This window comes from Ammospiza caudacuta, chromosome 6 (assembly GCF_027887145.1).
Source record: "Ammospiza caudacuta isolate bAmmCau1 chromosome 6, bAmmCau1.pri, whole genome shotgun sequence".
In the NCBI taxonomy this organism is placed as follows: Eukaryota; Metazoa; Chordata; class Aves; order Passeriformes; family Passerellidae; genus Ammospiza; species Ammospiza caudacuta.
The window spans coordinates 32,030,793-32,046,841 of record NC_080598.1 but is presented as its reverse complement, the minus strand read 5'-3'; the positions used below and the strand labels follow the sequence as shown (position 1 = coordinate 32,046,841).

Genomic DNA, 16,049 nt, shown 5'->3' with positions numbered 1-16,049 from the left:
GAAAAAGAAATATGGGACTTCATAAAAACAGCCCATTTATGACTCTGTATTCTGATTCTGCTCATTGTTTAGAAAAGGCTGCAGGATTAATGGAGAACAGACAGCTGAGGAAAAAATTAATTGTGTTGCTCCAAGCTACCAAGCAGGAGAAAGCCAGGGGCCTGTGATTTTCCTCCTGGACCTGCTGAGATGGAGGTGGGAGACCCATGGATAGGAAGACATCTCCACACATGTGGAGAGGAGACCCCAGTGTGATTCTAGGACTGAAGACTTTGATCCAGGATTTGGCCTTCACAATGCCCAAGAAGAAATCTGAGCATACTGTGGGTGTAGAGAACAGACAGCTACATGGAAGCTGTGGCATTATATAGTTCTTTTATATGATGGAAAAAAAGTAGTAAAATAACTAGTGGCTACAAGCTGATGCCAGACAACTCCTACCTAGAAGCCATGTTCACATCTTTACCCTGGCAGGCAACTGATTGCTGGGACATACTCCCACGGGATATGGCAAGGTTGATCACTGCTTCTGCTCAAGGGCAGTTGGACTTCAGAGAAAACTGAGGGCTTGTGCTTGACAAAGTGAAACCTGATATCCCTCATTGCCTGTGGGCTGCAGGAGGCCATCTAACAGTATTAAAATATGGGTTTACATTTCACAAGTCCATGGATGCTATATGATACTGAAATGCTAATGTAACCGTGTCTATCCTGAACATCCTATGGAGCAGTCTATGGGCGCTTGGACTGGCCAGAGGGCAGCTGCTGTGCTGATGAGGTAAGAAACAGAAGACATTTCAGCAAGGGAGAGCTGGGCTGTGCAGTGCATGGGCAGCAGCCAGGTGTCCCACCACCAAGAGCAGCACCTGAGAACAGAAATAAGCCTGTGAGCACACATATTTGGCTCTACACTGTAACAGGCATCCAGAAGGATTTGAATTCCTTTATGTAAAGTGCTTCTGTTTAAATCTTGGCCCTCCTAGGCCACCCCAAAGCTAGTGAAGCCAGTGGCAAGACTCAGTGAGAAAGGAGTCAAACACATGTAGGACAAGAACAAAGGGAGATGTAGGCAAGACACAGCTGTAAATCTGGGTTTATTCCAGCAATGAATCCTGGCCTCCTGGGAGATCCTGGGTCTCACTTCAGATGAAGCAGGACCTCAGTAGAGCTTCACACCCTTCACCCTCACAGACTGTGATTGTTTGTGAAACATTTAAAGGGGTTTTCAAATGAAAGACATGAAGAACCATTTCAAAAAAAAGTAAGCCAAGTTACTTCACACCTTCTCTCTTCTCCTATGGACTTTTCATCACACTTCATAGGGACCCAAGAGCACCAAAGCAGTGCCACTGGAGGCAACAACAGAGGGAAGGACGGGGGAGTACAGGAGGAGTTGAAGGGGGCAGCCATGCATTACACCCTTCTCTTGCCTTTTGCATTCCCCAAGGTCCTGGCAAAGAAGCAGGAGCAGGGAGAACAGCAAAGGTGTGCTCAGAACAAAAAACAGATCAAGACAAGGAAACCCAATCAAAATAACACAGCCTCCGAGACTCAAGCATTGCACAAAAGGAGGATCAGAAGTAAGCTAGGCTCTTAAAGGCACAGAGATGACACTGAAACAGAGTAAGAGCAGAATACAGGAGGGCAAAGAGTAAAAGTCGATCCCTCTACAGGAGGAGGAGAAAAGGAGGAAGGGTAAGGAGGAGAAAGAAGGTTATATTTTCTGGATTTGGGGTTTGGATACTTGATTCTGATTTTTTCTTTTTTGCATTTTTTTCATAAAGGATCTCACACCTGATATTCCTCGTTCCATCCATTGCGGTTCACCAAGGGCAATGAAGAAATTCTCCTGCCTTTCGTATTCCTCCTCATCTACTATCTTAACCCTTATGGTCTTCCTGTAGGGACAACAAGAGAGACAACCGTGTACAGCGGGTCAGCTGGCTGGAGCGCGGCAGCGGCGGCGGTGGCAGCGGGGGCTCCTGGCACACAGCCCGTCCCGCTGGGGTGGCGTGCGCTGGCCTGCCTTCGGACACAGCATCCTCGCAGCGGCTCCTTGGGAGCGGGCTGTTAGGGGCGGGGGGGGCTGGCAAGGGAGTGAGGAGGCAGGGAAAAGTGGAAGGAGGACCTTGCTGATGGTTAGTGGAAGGTGACATCTGCAGCGCATTTTTTTTCAGTGTCAGATGGTAATGGAAAGGGTATAAGTTGCCTGAAAAGCATCAGGGACCACCACCCTGAGCTACCCACTGCATTTTAGCTGGAAGACCAATTTCTTCTTACCATTAATAATAAATACAGTAATAATACCCTCATGATTAATAATAAGTCTGCAAGGACTCTGGGCCGGGAACCTGAGGAGAAGAGAGAGACACATTCCCCAGTGTGGTGAGGCAGGTCTCTGCCAGTGGCTACAGCTCCACCAGCTGCTAAGGAGGCTGATGGTTCTAACTGCCATTTTTAAAATGGTACATCTTACTGCTTTCTCTTCTTGATAGTATCTACCCATCCTCCTGTCCTGTTCCTCAAATGAGGATGCAGTCTTCCCAGGGGATGGACAGCTTTGCTCACAGGAGACACAATGGGACAATGCCTCCAAGGCTCAAAAACAAATGCCCTGGGCATGGAGCAGGTCTAGCCTCTTTCCCTTGAGGCCAGCTTATCTGGCCCCCTCCACTACCCCTGCAATGTACACAGCTGCTGTGAGACCCCAGGCAAAGCAAAGCAGGCCCTGGCTCTTCCTTGCCCTCAGCTCCTGCTCCCAGAGTTGCTCTGTGACAACCAGACCAGGGGTTGCACAGCCTTTGCCCACTGCTTCTCAGAAGTCACAGAGCTGCTTCTCTGCCAGGCCTCAATTCCTGTGTTTTTCTAACAGGGTCTGACTGGAACAACCCATAGGACCAGGGCTGGGGAATGATCTCCTGAGATGCTGGATGTGTTTCTAGCCAACATCTTCCTACTGACACTACAAAATTTTCTTGGGCCCTCCAGTGGGGGTGGCAGAAGGTTCCTCTCAAGTCACCACAGAAATATGGACAAGCAGGACTGCTCTCCATCCTTCTCTCTCTCCTCCCCTTGCCACTTTGCCTCTCAGCAGCCCCAGCACCACTCCCCATGCCACCCCATGGGTACCATGTGACACAGTGTGCGTGCACAGCAGTGTTTAGGGCAGAGCAGTCAGAGACAGAGAGACATCAGAGGAAGAGAAGAGGAGGAAGGAGATGGAAGAGAGGAGGAAAGAACGTTAATGTTAGTCTGCAGGGCCAGTACTACACCTTTCTGTAAACTCATATCCACCATGCGGGGGCTCATCAGCTCAATGAAGAAATTCTTGGTTTTTTCATACTCCTCATCATCAATTACCTTGATGTGAACTGTTTTGCTGTGGATGGAAAAATAATAAGGGTCAAAAGGGGAGAGGGGAACAGAGAAGCAAAAGTCAAGGAAGGACAGAGTTAAATGGGTACATTAGAGAGTCAAAGTTTTCTCACCCACTGAACAAACTCAACATGGCCCTTTGAGAAAGGCTAAAGCCCCCCTTCTGCAAGCAACACGGGCCAATTTTCTGTTTAACCCAAAGGCAGAATGGTAGGCTAAACTATAAAGTGAAGTTAAACAAAAACAATCCCCCAGCAAACTGACTCAGGGCTCAGCCTGTGGGCAGTGAGGTCTGATGGCCAGCAGAGAAGCAGGCTTCCCTCACCCTGTTACCCCTGTGCGCACACACACATACACACACACAAACACACACACCCTGCTGGCACCCTGCTGCTGCCTCAGCTTCATTGGCCTGCTCTGAGAAGTGCTAGCTGCTGGAGCTGCTGAGCAGCTGGGCAGCAGATCCCATGTTTCTCCTTCAGAAAATTTCTTGCAAGTTCTTGTACCATTTTGTAGGAAAAGAAGAGCTCACTCTGTCATGGCTTCCTTCACAGCAAATACATGCCTTATGCAGAGTACTGTCCCACAACTTTCGCACCCAAAGAGAACAAGAGAAACAACTCAAAGACTGCCAAGCCACTGTCTCCTTACAGACAGGCTGCACTGACTGTTGCAAGCTCAAAACGACCCCTGCACTCCCCTTATTCTGCCAGTGGCTGCAAACGTTCGTGCAGTCACGTCCCTCACTTGTGACTGAAGACATCGATGCTTTCATTCCAAGCTGGCATAAGCCCCTCTTAAATACAACACTGTTTGCACATGTAACTCCTCTGAATGGGTACTTACTTGCCATCTTGGGGCTCCTGGAACCCTACTCCAAGCTGGAACTGCATTTTTTAAACCAGAAGTCAGTTCCACATAAAAAGTATTTTCCTTACCTCAAAACAATTGCCCTCCTGCAAGTGAAAGATCCCCTGCTTCCTACTGCTCTGGTCCCACACACGGCCCTGACACAACAAGCTCCTCCTCTTCTTCCTGCCCATCCTTAGCAATCAGATCAGGCCCAGGTGCATGTTGTGCACAATCAGTCTTGACTGGCAATGGGAAGGAAGAAAAAAGCAGGACTGGCAATCACAATCACTGGCAATCTGGACAGATGTGACCAAATTCACATCTCTATGTGCCTCAGACTGTAGCCTTTGCAATTAAATCCTGTATCTCTGATCTCACAGTGCCTCAGAGAACAAGCAGTCCAGCCCTGCATCCTGGGGGTGCTGTGATCCCCACCCTGGGGATGCTGCCACAGCCATCAGCCTCTGGAAAATCATCACTTCAGCACAGAACAGGAGAATCTTCACTGCAGCTTGCATTCCTACTGATATCAATAATGACCATAAAATTATTTGGTCATCCTACAATTTGACCCTCAAGTCAATTCCTCCTGCATTCCAGCTGTGGAAATCCTGTTCCCTGTGCTGACTCTGGTCTTGATCTTGGTCCCAACCCTTCTCTTTCAAATGATGGCACAGGGGTGGGAGCAGAATTTGGACAATGTTGGCCTATCCATCAGTGCAGGAATATGCAGGAAAAATCACCTCCAATTCTTCTTTCTGAACTAAATCAGCTTTATTTTTGCCAGTGCTTGCTCTACCCATACCCTGCACCAATGCCAGCAAGCCTCCTTTCCCTTCTCTAGGCTCCTTCAATCTCTGCTAATCCAGCCTGAAAGATTTTAAAAGGTATTTCTCTGGTGTAAATGTTGCTGCTCTGCCAAGACTTCATCATGATGATTTTTTGTTTCATTTTTGTTGGAGATGTTGAATTTGGCTTTTGAACCAGATTTTATCTGGGCCCCTGATACTTTGCAAAGCTTGTTCAATTTGCTGAGTTAAACCTACAGCTGATTCATAGCTCTGATCTTTTCCTTGCTCGTTACTACAAAACAGAAGGTGGGATTTTCCAAAGCAGCCAGTGCTTCCTGGACGTGGGTTGCTTTTAATAATCCCTTTCATAAGTACCATTGCTTATGGTTTTTCTATTCTAGGAGCTTTGAAATAATCAGTATTGCTTGTCTGCAAAAATTTGGAAAAAACACCACAGACCCTGTTTCCTGGGGTCAGTTTATGTACTGCAACAAAGCTATTCTAAGGCTTTGTACAGTTAATATTCTGCATGCAAACCCTTCCTTCCTTCCTTCCCTCCTTCCTTCCTTCCTTCCTTCCTTCCTTCCTTCCTTCCTTCCTTCCTTCCTTCCTTCCTTCCTTCCTTCCTTCCTTCCTTCCTTCCTTCCTTCCTTCCTTCCTTCCTTCCTTCCTTCCTTCCTTCCTTCCTTCCTTCCTTCCTTCCTTCCTTCCTTCCTTCCTTCCTCCCTTCCTCCCTTCCTCCCTTCCTCCCTCCCTCCCTCCACCCCACCAAGTAGTTCCACAGTGCTGACTGACACTTCCTTAGAATAGCCTTTGTTTTAATGTTAAAAAAAAACAGTTATAAAGAAAGAGAAAGAAGGGTTGCTGGGGATCCCTAGAAGCTAGCATGGCAAAGTGCTGGCTTTGCAAAAGCAGGTCCCCTTAAGTCTGGAACACAAACCTTCTAGGTTCCAAAACCAACTCAGCTCTGCTGCAAACTGGACCACTACCACACACTCAAACATCAGGTGGCTTTTCCAAAACGAGAGTCTGAATTTGGTTACCAAGCCAGCAACTTCCTGGTTTCCTCCTTTATTACAAGCTTTTAAGGAGAAAAGAACCTTTTACCCAGCTCTGAAACAACAGGTGAACGACAGATCAAAGCAACAGGCCAAAGCCACAGGTGCCCTGCATGGACACAGGCTGAGCCTTGCACCCCCTCTCCCCATCTGACTGAATCCCAAAGGAGGTGGTGCCTGACCTCTCCAGCTTTGCTGAGAGGTGGTGAGTGCTGAGAAGGTCCTCCACCCCATGAAAGCCTTGGGGATACAGCAGGAGCCTGGAGGTGATGCTTGGGGCCAGGTGTGGTAGGATGAGGGTGATGGCAGCCAAACTGCAGCCACTGCCAGCTCTTGCTCCAGAGTCAGGGTGTTGACAGACCTCCCTGTGCAAGGGGGAAAGGAGCAGGGAAGAACTTGGCAAGGACTGTGCAGTTAGATGGGGAGGTGGGCCAGGGCTCACAGACCCAAGTGCCACACAGTGGGGAGCAGTTAACCTTTCCCTGGGATTTTGTGGCAGAGGGAAGAGCAGCATCCCTGCTCCCAGGCCGCTCTGCACCCTGCACAGATGGGGGCACAGTGCTGGGTTTGCTCCCTTAAGGGGAAGTGCCCTTCTTTAGGCTGGCTGCTCCCGCGACTGTCACCACAGAAAGGTGTCAGTGCTGACAGAGGGGGGTGTGGTGGCCCATCAAGCCACCCCTCCCAGCCTACTGTGGCTGGTGAGGGCTGCCCTTTCCCCTGCTGTGCAGCTTCCCTACCTCTGTGAGCATCTCACTCATCTCCAGGCCTATGAAAGCAACCATAAATACAGCTGCGTCCTGAGCTGTCATAAATTGTCTGGAGGCCAAAACACAGATTGCTCCCACACAATCTCATCTCTCACCTACAGCCACACTGAGGGCTGAGTCCTCGGAAGGCAGGAAGAGTGGAGGAGATGGATGGAGAGGGGCTGGAGTGTAACGCTGCCCTGGGAGGACATCACGTTAATGTGAGAGATGTGACAGAAGGACACCGAGAGGCAGAGAGCGTGTGGGAGCGGGAGGCTTGGGAACATTTTGCTGCAAGAACATCATGACAGCTTCTTGAAATTAATGGAGGCAGAGGCGGGCACGAGAGGGGCTGGCCGTGCAGCAGCCCTGATGGGCATGCTAACCACCATGGGAAGCAAGGAACCTTGCTCAGCTGAGCAGCTTTCATTCTCCAGCCTCCGGCCACTTCACATGGGCAAAGGAGGACACTTTCCAGCTTTCCCCATTCTCTCTGACAGTTTGACTGGGGCCAAGACACACCTCAGACAGCTCAAAAGCAGAGAACAACAGAGACCATCCAAAAGCCTCTCCTGGCAGCAAGGAGCCACTCTGCAAAACACAAAGCCCCACTGCCAGCACCAAGCCACAGCATAGTCCAATCTCAGCACCTGCATGACTACAGTGATGGGAAGGGCTCTTTAATTCAGGGCTTGGTGCAGCTTTCAGCAGACTGAGCAATGCTTTCAATCTGGCCTGTGACACAGCAGGGCAAACCAAAAGCCAGCACTCTCAGGGAACACCTGGTCATATAGAAGTGAGGATAGCTGCTCACTTGCTTCTTTTTCTCTGAGGTCATTGCAAGCTGCCACCCAACAGCCTTCAGATGAGGTTCTGCTTAGAACATACACTTAGAAACAACCACTGGTTTTAAATGTCAGGGATGGAAAAGCTCCTCTGGGGAGCAACATTAAGAATGAGATTTCCCTGAGTAAGCAACAGAAGATGAAATGAATAGACATCGATCTTCTCCTAAAGGACTTTGTGCACATGATGTTGCTAAATTCCCCATCTGGGAAGTACAGAGGATAATCTATAAAATCATTTTATTTGACAACACGTCCACTTCCAACACATAAGGCAACAACTGAATGGTTATTTGATTAATGTGCTAGAAAATACTGAGTATCACTTTGTGTGGACACTCTCATTTTCAGGAATTATTGCTGAGAAGGTTAGAAGGATGTGTCTGTGTGGGTCTGTGTGATTTTGGAATGTGAAGCAACTCTAAAAAGAATGCAAGTCAGGAGATGTCACATAGTGTATGCCACTGAAACAGGCAGGGCTGTGCAAGGGCACAGTTTAGAGTCCCTGGTGGGACGCTATTAGCCAGGATGAAAAGCAGCCAAGACAGCAAGGTAAACGTCCCTCTTTAGCAGTGAGATGTACCAGGAGATGTTCAGTAACTCATTAATGCAAATCATTAGCACAAACACTTTGGGTCAAGCCATTCTGTTCTTGACACATATCCTGATGAACCCAAATCTTCATCTGATTTGCTGTGGGTGGAAGTTCCTGCAGCGTGAAGTTCAAAGCCTGTGGTACCAGACTGACTCTTCCCCAGAGCTCTGAGCTGGTTTGGGATTTCACTGTGAAACTGCAGATAGGGCCCAGTTACTATGCTAGAAGACTTCATAGAGCAGCCACAGTATCATAAAATATGCTGAGTTGGAAGGGACCCATCAGGCTCATAGAGTCCAATTCCTGGCCCTGGGCAGGATACCCCAACAATCATACCATGTGCCTGAGAGCACTGTCCAAATGCTTGAATTCTGTCAGGCTTAGTGCTGTGACCACTTCCCTGGGGAGCCTTTCCAGTGCTCAATCACCCTCTGAGTGAAAAACTTTTTCCTGATATCCAACCTAAACCTTCCCTGACTCAACTTCATGTTTTTTCCTCAAGTCCTGCCACTGGTCACAAGAGTGAAGAGATCAGTACCTGACACTTCTCCTCATGAGGATGCTAAAGACCACAATGAGGTCTCCCCTCAGCCTCCTCCAGGCTGAACAGACCAAGTGATCTCAGCTACTCCTCACATGGCTTCCCCTCCAGACCCTTCACCATCCTCATGGCCCTTCTTCAGACACTGTAATTCCTCAATGCTTTTTTTATATTGTGGTGCCCAGAACTGCACACAAGACTCGAGGTGATGCCACCCAGTGAGGAGCAGAGCAGGAAAATCACCTGCTTTGACTGGCTGGCAATGCTGTGTGCTTGAGGCAAACCAGAAGGGATTAAATAAGGTTATAAATAGTGGCGATCTGTCTTTGCCCAGTTCACTGGGAGGTGGATATCAAACACAATAATGTGACACTGCTCACAGGAAAGGTGAAGAAGACAGCAAAAGAAGCCTGATTTGATGCCCATTCATATGAAGTTGTGCATCAATAACCCAGAGTAACAAACTGAGCAATTCTGAAGCAAAGAATTATGCTGTCACATGGCACAGAAAAAGAAAAAAGTGTTTGAAGGGCAGAATCATTAGATCCAAAACCAGATTCACTAAACTCACCAAGGAGATGCTGAGTGATCTTAATTTCAAGAGAAAATCATCGTAACTTAAGAATCAATCCAGATTATCACCAAGACAGGCAAGTTGCACTTTGGTCTTAAGATCATGTTTATGAAAGAAGATTTTTTGATTACCATGGAGATTATGGAGTGGGGGGACAAGCCGTCAAGCATTCAGCTGCAGCCACTGGCAATGGTCACCGTTTATTCTAGCAGAAAGGTAAGAACTGAAGGTGCCTCTAAGGTCAGATTAGATGTTGATACCAATTGACTAAACAGGTGCCAACAGGATAGATGAACTGTCAGAACACAGTTTCAAGCAGATCACTGATTTGCACTGATGTGCACGTTGCTGATGTTTGAGTTGCAGAAAAACTGGTGCTGGTGCAGAAGTTGGAGACAAGCCATGGCAGGCCAGTTTCCAAGAACTGGCTGCATTGTTCATGAGGACCTTGGAAGAGCAGCTGTGCAAGAGTTATCATACTTCGTGTAGCAAGCACATGGGGGAAAGCCCCAACAGCTTCACTACCAGCCAGCCGGCTATAAAGTAACATAGTCAGAAGCCATCCCCAGAAAATGAGATTTTTCCCTTCTGTGTTTTCTCTTTTGTTGTCAAATTGTTTTATGGGATAACCAGATGGTAACTAATTGTCTTTTAATCAAAATCACCTGATAAATTATTGTAAGAAACTACCATCTTATCATTAAAACAAGGTTCTTTGCAGTGCTAATCACTATATGACCTATGTATTTCTGCTGTCAAGCCTGAAGCCTTACAAGTAAGTCAGTTGATACCTCCATACTTTAGTTTCTATATCCATGCAGGGTCCATGGTCCTTATTTTTCACAGGGACTTGATAGGGGACAGTCCCTACTTGCTTTGAACTCCCAATGTGGAAGGTGCTACAGTGATGCAACCAGAAAGAAAGTGAGGGAAGAGAGCAGAGACAGCTTGAAGTGGTGGTGGAAGTATCATTTAGAGTATCAACTTATTCTGGCTTCATCTGACATGGTTCCCATTTGAACGAGCTGTGCACTTCTGTAGGGCACCTCCTCTTCCTTGCTAAAGTCTAGTGACATCATGGGGGAACTAAAAGGCCTCAGAAAATATGTCTGCAAACAACTATCATCCTGCCTCTGGGCAGAGGCATTTCCACCAAGCCATTCCTGACTAGTAGGTGTTGCCCAACTGCTTTCTAATAGCCTCATTACAAAGATGGTTCTCTGGATGATCTTTCCCTGTATTTCAACTCTTTACCCCTAGAAAGTCCTTTGTAATGTCCACCCAGACTGACAAGGCAGGAGGGAGAAGTGCCTTTGGCACTGCCCCCTGGAGCGGCTCCCTGCATCCCTGCTGTTCCTCCCACACAGGCAGATCTGAGACTGGCCCAGGAGACCCAGAGCCCTTCTGCAAGCCTCTACTCCTGCCATACATGCAGCACACGAGAGACCTCTGCTCCACTCCCACAAGAGCCAGGGCCAGAAACATCCAGCTCTGCTATGGCAGCTCACAGGCAGGGGGAAAAGGTTCACTGGAGATGACACCACGCAAGAAGTGGCTGTACCCCGAGGTTGGGACAGTGACCCCAGTCCAAAGCCTTGGGTGATCCCTCATGCCTACCCCTGTGTGGGACTGTGTGGGACAAATGTGCAGGAACACCAGGAGCCCAGGGGCTCTGCCTGGCAGACTGTTAGCAGTGTAGCTTGTTCACATCACACCAGATCTCCTAAGGCATAAAGGAGGAAATATTGACACAGAAAGGCATCTTCCCTTTGTGTATTCCTCATGTAATCTTGGCTAATTAGTAAATTGGCTCATGCTTCAATTAGAACTATTGAAAATGCTTTAGTAGCTGACACATGATAATTAAAAGGACATAGCCAAGACTAAGAGCTGTATTTTTTAGTCTTTATGTGTATAAGAAAACTTTAAAGCATTACAAGTAAAACATTTATAGTGATAGCCATTAAAAAAAATAAATCCAAAGTAAAAAAGAAATTTAAAATTGCTTGTTATGGTTGCTCTATCCTAGATGACAACATCGAAGGGGTTTTTTTGTCTTTCTGGTCATCTTCATTTTTCAATTTGTGCCTGTTTTGTGCACAGCAGCCCAGCCGTCGATTCCCACTGCCATCCAAGACTGCCAAGAGACAAGAAATGCTACCAAATTCACATGACAATGTTTCACACCTTTGTACCAGTACAAATAACTGTACCAGCAATGAGAAATCAGAGATGCTAAGTTGCAAGTAAGTCCATTAAGCACATCCATGCCATAAAAAAAAAAATCCATAAGTGCCTAATAAATTCAGAGCAACTCAACAGATGTGGTATATCCATGTATAAGCCATGGGAATCACCACTGGAGCTAGTAAATGGCAAATTCACTCCACTCTCAAGTCTCACACTCAACTTGGAAACCCTGAAGCAGCAAAAAATGCTCCATGAACGTCCATAATGCAGTCAGTCCTGCCAGACAAGATATCCAAAGCACTCTGTATTTCACTTTGTTCAAACATTACAAAATGCTAGAGCATATACAGGGTTCTTCAAGAAAAGATGTCACACTTTGTTTTTAAGAATTTCTGCAAAAAAAGGGAAAATCAGAGTTTGTTAAACCCCCTTCTCTCAGCTGAGTCCATGCTGCTGACCAGCTAAGCTATTTAAGTTAGGCTGTACAAGCATAGCAGCCCAGCTCCACAGGTTTTCTTTTCCTTATTCAGTTTCATGAAGCTACTTGGGTTCGAATATTGAAGCTGTGTGTACAGAAACAAGCGGGCCCTTGTCTGGCCTGCTCCAAGTCAGCTTCTTCTTGCTTACCCTATGAGACTTGATGCTTCAGGGCCAGGGGAGAACAGACAAAATTTCAGCAGCCTGTGGAGCTATTTGTTGAGGTCTGTACAGTAAGTACATGTCTTGTACAAGCAATAATTCAACCTGGCAGCCCATGAAACCAGACAGCTGAGATGGGTATCAGCCTGGTGTAGGCGCAAAGCAGAGCCAGGGCCCTGGGCATAGACATTTTACCCCTCCCTACCTTGGGCAGATTCCCAGGGGAGCAGCTTCACTGAGACTCTGTGCCTTTTTTTCTCTTAGAAGGGAATTTCAGAGGGAGCAAGACTTCAACAACAGCCATATTGTGGGCAGGGAGGAAGGGAGGAATGGAGGGACGGACGGAGGGAATGATAGAAGGAGGAAGGGAGGAAGAGCAGGAAGGAAGGACATTTATTCCTTACTAAAGGTCTTTGAATTTTACTGCTTCCATCTGAGTCTGATGTACCAAAATAAACACTTATGATATCAAAATGCATCATGGGTATCAATGGCCAAAAAAAAAAAGTACTAGAGATCTTTTGTTTGCTCTAGAGAACGGCTCCAAAGCTTGACAGGGTGCAGGATGGGGAGTGCCCTGGACAGGACCAGGTAGGCTGGACTACCTCAAAGCCTCTTGAGATATTCTGAGCAAACACAAAATGGGGATTCAGCTGGAAGTGACCCCCTGTCCCACCACAGTGTTCCTGAATTCCACCTGCAAGACAGATGCTCGTCATTGGCTGGTACTGGCAGATCAGTGCTTCAAGCTGTCGCCCCTAGTTTTAGACTTTTTGCTGAAGGCATGTAGATTTGGAAGCTATATTTAGATGTCTTTCCTATTCTTCAGCAACAGGGTTGCCATGGCGATGCTGGTGAGGATGAGAAGGTGGGGACGGAAGGGGGAGGAAGTTGAGGAATGAGACATACTAGATTCAAAACAATCCTCACCAGCCTGGGAAGGCTTTAAATTCCTCCTAGGGCAAAAACTGCTGGAGCTTGTAAGCCAAAAGGAGCCCCTGGCATTGCCTGACGGTGTGACCCTGCCATGCTTTGCTCAATGCTTTGTCATGGCAGGTTTGAAGAGACACAAGGGGCTGGCCTTCAACACTGCTCCTTTGGAAGAGTGCGGCCCCCTTGACCTGAGCTTGCCAAAAACAGAATTCTGGGAACTTCATGAATGTCTTGCTGCTGCCATGCTGCTTCACAAGTTCATACTGACCCCATACTTGGTCAGCTCCTGCCATAGCTGGGGTGGCTTTGTCTCTGCTGTCAACAGTAGAGGTAGACAGGGTGCTGCAGCTGAGGGCAGAACTGCTCAAGTCTACCCAGAAGCATGGGCAGGGACATGCTAGCACACTAGGGACAAACAACCCAGCACAGGAGCCAGGCTGCGGTGAGAGTAAAGTGGACCACAGGCAGGAATTACAGGTCCTTGATCTCTGTCTGCCATCCACATTCCCTGGGATCACACTAGCTGCAGGCACAGATAGATGTGCAGATTCATACCTACAACATTGCTCTTCCCAGTAGAGACAACATAGGTGAGACTACGGGCTCCTCCCAACATGGCTGTTCAAGACTCACTGTACTATGATTACTACACTGCTTTTGTACAGGCATTAGAAAGATAAATTACTTGTTGATAGAATTTCCTTGCTAAAAGTTTAGGGCTTGACATGCTTCAGTGATCTCAGACCAAGGGGGAGGTTGACAACGCTTGGGGAGAAGCATGTACTACTGATAGTGGACACAAAGAATGCAGGATTTCCTGGCCACAAGGACATTTGGCAGAAATCCCAAGATAAGGAAGAAACTAATAAAGCCAACTCAGCAACTGTGTTGAAATCAGCTCTGACTGGGTAAAAGGTCATTTCGACAGGAGGAGATTGCGACCATCACTCATGAAGTACCGACTCAGGAAACTGATGGACTCAAAAGAAGAGAAAGACTGAGCATGTGGACTAATTATCATGAGAAGGAATGAAAAGCTGGTAGAGCAGAGAACTGAAATAATTTAACCAAAAGATGACAGAAAACTAATTAATAAGAGCACTAATATACAATTAATTAATTAGTTAATAAGAGCATTAATAGGGAACTTGTAGCCAATGAACATCAATGCCTTTGCTTGCTAAAATGTATAAATAGTGAAAAGTTTTGATAGTCCTTGTGCTAACTTTGTGGATTTGTCACCCAGCACGCCTTTCTGCCCAGAACTGTAAATCAGACAAACACCTCGATTCTCTGTGTGTACCAGCCTCTTGCTTACCAAATGAAAGAACCTGTTTTGGGACAATAATGACAATGAAATTTGGCTTTTCAAGAAAGGTCAGGACAGTCCCCCCCGTTCCCAGCATGGAAGCTGGAATATCTCAACACCCCACTCTTTTCTGGCACCTGCATGTGACAGCATCCACAGATTTCAGTGCTCAAAGCGCATCAAAAAGGGTAGAGAGCAAAGCCAATTTTCCTATCACAAATGTCTCTGGATACCAGGCCCGCAGGTCCCTCTGTCCCCTCCCTCATCCTGCTCTTGCCACACACCCACGCAGACGGTGCTTTCAGCTCTGCAGGACAGCACTCAGCCCAGCCACTGGAGTTGCACTACATCCAAAGCAGCAAGGCAGCAATCTGTAGGAAATTAATGAGCTGCAAACAACACTGTGCAGCTGCCAGCCTGAAACAAGCCCGCTCTGCACACTGCAGATACAATTATTGTATATGAACAAAAGGAGCTGGAGACGGAGTTGAGGTGCTTTGGCTCCGGTCACAGGCTTCTTGTGACCAAGATAAGGGGCAGCACAATGAATTGACACAGCCAAATCTAAGTTGCATATCCAATCACTTACACAGAGCCAAGATACTGCATCTTTATCCAAGGCTCTGTGCATTTGATGGGACTCACAGTTCTCTTCTGTAACACTGAAAATAGGGCAAAGGATGCTCAATTACACCATTTCATTTTGCTCTTTGGGGCTGTTTTATTTCTGTTTCTTACAGAATAAAAACACACTGGGAAAACCAAACAGGGCGCCATTTTCTGAATTTCCAGGAACTCATGCCTTGGGAGAAGCTGCAGTTCCCAGAAGGAGGCCAGCCCTGCTGGGCTTTTACTTTCAGAATCCAGAGCTTTGCACCATTAAAAAACCACCTCCTTATTCATAAACTGAACAGAAATCACGTCATCAGCCAGCTTTGCAGTGAACCTGAATGATTCAGAAGGGGTAAATCTAGGAGCAGTGCAACCCTCAAGCCTCAATTGATGACCCAGCTTCAGTTCACAGAGAGATGGGCTGCTGCACTGCCTCTCTGCCTTGCCACAGCCCAGCCCTGTGCAGGACAGCCTGGCTCAGCCAGACAGAGGAGTGCTGCACACTGGCAGGACCCCATCACACAGACCAGGCACACCACAGCCTGCACAGCATTCTCCCATCCACGCAGGTCTCCTATAGATTCATGGAATCACATCCATGGCTTGGAAGGGACCTTAAGGATCATCTAGTTCCAACCTTCCTGCCATGGACAGGGATGCCTTTCACTAGACTTGGTTGCTCAGAGCTCCAGTCTGGCCTTGAACACCTCCAGGGATGGGGCACCCACAACTTCTCTGGGAAACCTGTTCCAGTGCCTCATAACGAAGAACTTCCTCCTAATATCTAATCTGAACCTACTTTCTCTCACTTTGAATCCTTTTACCCTTGTCCTGACTCTACATGCTCTTGTAAAAAGTCTCCCATCTTTCTCATAGGTTCCCTTCAGGTACTGGTAGGCCACCATTAGGTCACCTCAAAGCCTTTTCCAGGATGAACAATCTCAGTTCTCTCAGCCTTTACTCACACCAAAGGTGTTCAATTCCTCTAG

General features: G+C 47.3%; 1 protein-coding gene across 7 annotated transcripts in view; it reads right to left on the bottom strand.

Annotated features, from left to right (window-relative positions):
• SLC8A3 (solute carrier family 8 member A3) overlaps positions 1 to 16,049 on the bottom strand; it is a 91,616-nt gene that overhangs the window by 18,957 nt on the left and 56,610 nt on the right. For 3 of the 7 annotated variants that reach the window (XM_058807098.1, XM_058807100.1, XM_058807099.1), the window contains exon 2: positions 1,795 to 1,898. In XM_058807098.1, the coding sequence (XP_058663081.1) occupies positions 1,795 to 1,898 (104 nt within the window). Of the gene's footprint in view, positions 1 to 1,792; positions 1,899 to 3,267; positions 3,380 to 16,049 lie in introns of all 7 variants that reach the window. The other 4 variants (XM_058807103.1, XM_058807101.1, XM_058807097.1 and 1 more) reach the window with 4 other exon arrangements.